This window comes from Lolium rigidum, chromosome 3 (genome assembly GCF_022539505.1).
Source record: "Lolium rigidum isolate FL_2022 chromosome 3, APGP_CSIRO_Lrig_0.1, whole genome shotgun sequence".
Taxonomy (NCBI): domain Eukaryota; kingdom Viridiplantae; phylum Streptophyta; class Magnoliopsida; order Poales; family Poaceae; genus Lolium; species Lolium rigidum.
In genome coordinates this window covers 277,348,022-277,353,652 of record NC_061510.1, presented here as the reverse complement: position 1 = coordinate 277,353,652, position 5,631 = coordinate 277,348,022, and the positions used below count along the sequence as shown (strand labels likewise).

General features: G+C 39.5%; 1 protein-coding gene across 1 annotated transcript; it reads right to left on the bottom strand.

Moving 5' to 3' along the window:
* Positions 1 to 719: 719 nt before the first annotated feature.
* Positions 720 to 5,631, bottom strand: LOC124699553 (cycloeucalenol cycloisomerase-like). Its single transcript, XM_047231838.1, has 8 exons — positions 5,601 to 5,631; positions 5,352 to 5,518; positions 5,096 to 5,179; positions 4,312 to 4,353; positions 3,742 to 3,852; positions 3,081 to 3,272; positions 1,831 to 1,928; positions 720 to 1,129 (listed from the first exon to the last, which is right to left on the bottom strand). The coding sequence occupies exons 1-8, from the start codon at positions 5,605 to 5,607 to the stop codon at positions 961 to 963; spliced, it is 870 nt and encodes a 289-aa protein (XP_047087794.1). The 5' UTR covers positions 5,608 to 5,631; the 3' UTR covers positions 720 to 960.

Below are 5,631 nucleotides of genomic sequence, written 5' to 3'. Positions count from 1 at the left end.
AAAGTATTTATAAGTGTTTAGTAACATTCTCCAACCAGTGGTGCAAGCCAAAATGGTCTAAGTTGAAGATTTCCAAAAATGGTCTAAACCATATGTGAGGGTTTTGTGATTTTCCAGTTTCTTCCTTTTCTTCTTCTTTCTTATTCTTGGTGATCTTCCAAGGATCCAAGATAGGGTTTGAGGTCGTAGCCATAAGCACACAAACAAACATCATGGCATTCACACCAAAAATTAAACATGAGTACTATGCATAGCACATGTGTTAATAAAAGTTTTTGTTGGTTCTAAAATTTGAGTAATTGAACTTCTTCTTCTTTATTGATTTGAAATTTGGGATGTTACATTAATCTACAACGGTACTCTTTGATAGTATGATCAAACCCTAGTGCCAGCCACATATCCTTCGTTGCAGGGCAAAGAAACAATAAGTGCAAAATGTCCTCCAGGCCATGGTTACAGATTGGGTACTCACCAGATGTGCCAATATGTCAGTTTGCAAGCACCAATTGTAATGGAATAATGCCAGGAAGAGCACGCCATAAGAAAATTTTGACTTTCCCTGGAATGTTAGTTGCCAGATTGTTTTCCAGACCGGGCTTGTAGCTGAAACACACAGGGCTGCTAGTTGACCTGCATTTGGTCTGAATTGGTGCTTCCATTGCGAAAGGTTAACAACAAATGTTTATTACCACTAGCTAATTCATCTGCGCCCAAAAACAAAAGAAAAAGCTTATTCATTTGTCTGATGCACATGCATCCTACGACAAGAGTTCGAATACTATTAGTACATGCAAACAATGAGTTCATCCATCGACAAGAATCACGCCTTCACTCAGCAATTTCCATCTCCAATGCAGAAGTGGACAATCATGCAGAACAACAGCAGCGCCGTACGGTCAGCGGTACACATAAGAAAGAGGAATCCATGCCGTTCATGAACTAGACGCTTTCGTTCTGCACCTAGAACCATGCAAGCCCCGGCTGGCCGCACCGTTTTGATTCGGGTATGGGTACGATTGGCCCCAGGAATATGCGCCACAGATCGAGTATTATCGTGACGAGCATTGCTGCACCCAGAGCGTCGACAGCTACCCTGCCAAGGTCCCACTTCTCTGCTTTTTCGTCGATCCTGAAGCAAAATAGCAGAGTTACACAGAGCTGAATACATCTGATCCTTGTATTTATGCAGATTACTACCGGTCTTGGTAATGATAAATGTTGTGTTCCTTAAGAATCAGTGTACTGATGCAAGATTTTGGTGTGCCATCAGGTAAGGATCAAAAAACCAAAAGCTTGGACAAAGTGAAGACAAGAGATTTTGCTACCACAAAAAGGATCAAATTATAACTGTTAGAGACAATAACAGGCCTATCTACCCAGCTGAAATGATGTGAAAGTAAGTTGCTATAATTTTGAACTACATTCTTTGGAGTACTAAAGCTACAGATAAGCAGCCAGCTACTGCAAAGTACTCCCTCAGTTCCCAATTAAAAGATGTTTTGGATATTTTAACATTGACTACATACGGACTGAAATGAGTGAACAGACACACTGAAACACATCTAGATGATACATATGATTCAGAAAAAGCTAGAACATCTTATGATGTGGAACGGACTGATGTGTTTTGGCAAATAATGGAACGAGTCTGGAACCAGATAATGCAATCTCAATGGACAGCATGATAGATGAAGTGCATAGCAGAAATAGGACAAAAAAGAGTATCCTTCCTAAATAAACAGATGCATAGCTCAACTCTATGAAAAAGAGGAAAGAGAACACGATCCATGAAACCTGTTAAAACATGTCTAAATTCTGACCAAATTTTACCTTGCGAACATTGGAAAGCTGACAAGGAAGTATATTGCATAAAACATTGATCCAACTTTGTACATTGCGTCCCGATCAACGAATTCGTAATACGGAAACTGCAAAGGTCCACAGCAACATCAGAATATAGTTTCTTGGGAACAAAAGGGAAAACGTTATACATAAATAAATAAAATTATGTGGAAGCAGAAGATACTGATACAAGCAAAGCAACATTTAGATGGCACACTTCTCTAAGAAAATCAAATAGTGACTTGCTTCTTTAAGAAAAACAAATAATAACATACTTCCCGAAGAAAGACAAATAATGACATGCTTCTCTAAGAAAAAAAAAATGACATACTGTAGTTGTGCGCATCCAAATTTCCTAAATCATAATGTTATGTGATGCCACAAATGGTTGCATTATGGGGGCAGAGTGTTTTGCTTTATTCTTTTTTCCCAACTACCCTACCATAGTGTTTCAACTCTCGTGCATGAAAAAATAAATGGATGATACAAAAACCTCTGGTTTGACACTAAAATGCAAACAATACAGTATTACACAGAATCACTACCTTTTAATAGCGAGACTGCGAGACATAAGGTAATGGAATCTTAGTCAATCAGATGATACAATCTACACTAGGAGCTAACGATTGTTCTCCATGTCAAGCAACCAAAATACTGAGTAATCATCTTCTCAAAACATTAAGTGGCAATGTGCAGATACTATTTCAAAATATATTAATTTGAATATAAAAAAGTATTAAATGCATTTAACTGCCTTTTTATTCTTCCAGGTGCACCATAGAACTGATTCCTGGCACGTAATGTTCAAAGTGAATGGTAGACGTGAGTCGAAAGAATTACACTAACCATCACTGATTTATATTAATTATGTACAATATGTACAAACATGATATAACATAGTAGTTAACAGAAAATTAAGTTCTTATCTACTGTTGCCCATAATTGGAGACTAAAGGGCACTATCTGCATGCTCTGTGGGATCTACCTAGTCAACCAGGATACATCGTGAGAGTCTATGTGTTTTGCGCAATTAAGCCACATGAGATAGACACACAAAATTTATAACAAATTGGATTTAATCAAAATAGTTTGTATTTTCTAGAATTAAGGCACAAATAATTGAAGATTACTACAATAAGCAAGCAAGGAAAGTTCAATACTACTAGACTGGGGAGAAAAAACTCATAATATTCATAGCAGTCTATGCATGAAGAAATATGCTGGAGCATGGAACATACATTTGCAATGGCTAGAGTCTCCAAGTAGGCAAAGAAGTATGAGAATGCTAAAATCCATGCAGCATCAAACAACCACCGAATAGACTGTGGCAGGTGAGCTGTAGTGTGACGCAATCTACGAAGTGTCATATTTGATGCCATGTGATACAATAAGAAGCAGGAATGAGCCAGAAGAAATGTAGTATGGGGTACCTGAAACATGAAGAAAAATAGTAAGCATTGCAAACAAAAATATAGAATCCATGTAGTAAATTGCAATAACTACTACCAAGAAAAGAAAATGACATGGAAATTAAATGGTAGTTACTATCCCACAATGCACTAGAAACAGGATTACGACAGAAGGCTGCCGAGCAGACAGGTATCTGGTCTGTACCAGTAAAGTATAAAATGTGGTGCAGACTAAACCAGGAAATAACTAGCTGAGAACTGGTAGCACAAGGGTATATCACTCGACAAATAGGCCAAAACTTAAACCCTTGAATTAACCCTGATTTGTAGAGGAGAACAGGAAGCAAAGATACAAAATGATAACCTAGTTCATAAATTTTAAAAGTATACACAAACACATGTGCAGGTCGCAAAATTAAACATTTGTACAGAGCAGCGCTCAAGGTGAAATTTGTCCACTCATTAATTCCTTGTGTGATGAAGATCTTACATTATTCATCCTCCATGATGGAAAAGTATATGACGCACCAAGAACTGTGAAGAAGTAATGTGTCCAAAAGTAGTTGCCAACATAACTGAAAATCATGATCCAAACATTAGCCTGCAATGGAAATGTATCGTGCAATTAGCAAACAGTTTTGAAGAAATAATGTGACAAAAATCACCAAATAAAACTAAGCCCATGGACAACAAGAAATACTGCTCAGGTTACCTGTATTAATAGTTTGATAATAGAGTAGTTTTTTTTTACTGAAGAATATATATGACTAGTGATTATTTATCCAGAGTAGTTTGCTAATTTTTATTTTACAAAAGCTTTCAAGACGAGTGACACTTGACAAAACAAAATTTTAATATTTGATACACCTATTGATATACAACCACATCTTTTACAGAGGGTGGAAGTTGAACCGGAGTATGGTAAAACTGTAGTGGAAAATATAATTCTGAATGAGATCCAGAAAATAGGATCATATTACATACCGCTGTGGGATTTTTCAAGTCAGGGTTCATTTCTAGGACTCAAATGGGCTTAAAAAAATCCACTGAAAATACTTACCTTGACCCAGTAACGATCTTTCAAACTTCTAATACTATCTGCCTGAAATGAAACAAGTATAGAAGTTAACTTCCAAATATGTGAATGGTTTTGCATACCAGTAGAAGAGTAACATAATAAGTTGGAAATTTCATTCTTTATGGAATAAAATAGGATGGTACAGTTTTGGGACAGGAAGTAGGAAGATAAATGCTGAAGGAATATATGCAGTGCCAAACTTAAGCTCAGTCAGACAGCTGCAGCCTGCAAAGGAGAGAAGCCCATCCTCCTCTGTGCTCCTGTTCTCTGCCCATTATTATAGTTTTTTGCGGATTTGTCGGCTCAGCATTTCCTGTTCTCTCCCCACTATTATAGTTTTTTGCGGATTTGTCAGCTCAGCATTTAATACTTTTGTACCTTTCCCCACCCTTGATATTCATTCTTTACTTACTGCAGCAATAATATATTCCTCTGTAAAGGCAAAATGAACTGATGCTACGGTCGGAAATATGAATCCCAGCTAATCGAAAAACACCAAAATGCTAGTGCATTCTGAACAGAGAATGTTTCCTCAACTCTAATTGTCACCTTGATTGCAATGAAACAATTATGTCTCTGTTTAAGTACCTAACGTTTCTCAACTCCCCTCCAACAGTAGACACCTGGATTTCGTTAAACAGTAATGGTGCTGTGCAAACATTGTCCCTTTTGCTACAAATGGTGTTTATTCTGACATGGTTACCCTCTGAAGACAGAGTATCACATCGAACACATCTTCCAAAGTGGGAGGAGGATGCCAAATTACCTTCCCTACGAAGAACAGGGGGATGAGAAAAGCAGGCAGGGTTGACACCAATCCAAGAACCAAGTACTCCAGCTCCGTGAACCTCTGCACATCACAACAACAAAAAAAACCAAGAAAGCTGAAGGAAAATAAAAAGTGATCCAATCACTACAAGACAAAGAGGCAGGATCGAATCTCATTTCAGGATCCAATCTCCGTCAGAGAAATGCAGATCGAGCAGCCCGAAGGCGAGGGCCGCGAGCGCGAGCGCGAGTACCTCGTAGAGCTTGAAGGGGACGACGACGCCGAGGCAGAGCGTGAGCCAGAAGGGGGTGTAGAGCAGGAAGAACGTCTCCCCCCAGCGCTTGCTCCCGTCCGCCGCCAGCCACGGGTTCTTCCCCGCGGCGCCGCCCCTGGGCTTCGCGCCCGCGTGCCGCCGGACAGCTGCAAGATCTCTCTCTGGGTGAGGCGGGGAGACGCGTGGAGGGACACTATTTGGCACGCAGGCGCGGGCGCGGGGGCTCACCTGTCATCGTCCGGTCGCGCTGTTAGCCCTG

Excerpts from the sequence above, each read along its gene's own strand:
- LOC124699553 (XM_047231838.1), bottom strand. Across the intron at positions 1,929-3,080 it reads AGACTCTAGCCATTGCAAAT|TTTCCGTATTACGAATTCGT; the intron begins GTATGTTCCATG and ends GGACCTTTGCAG. Across the intron at positions 1,130-1,830 it reads AGCTTTCCAATGTTCGCAAG|GATCGACGAAAAAGCAGAGA; the intron begins GTAAAATTTGGT and ends ATTTTGCTTCAG.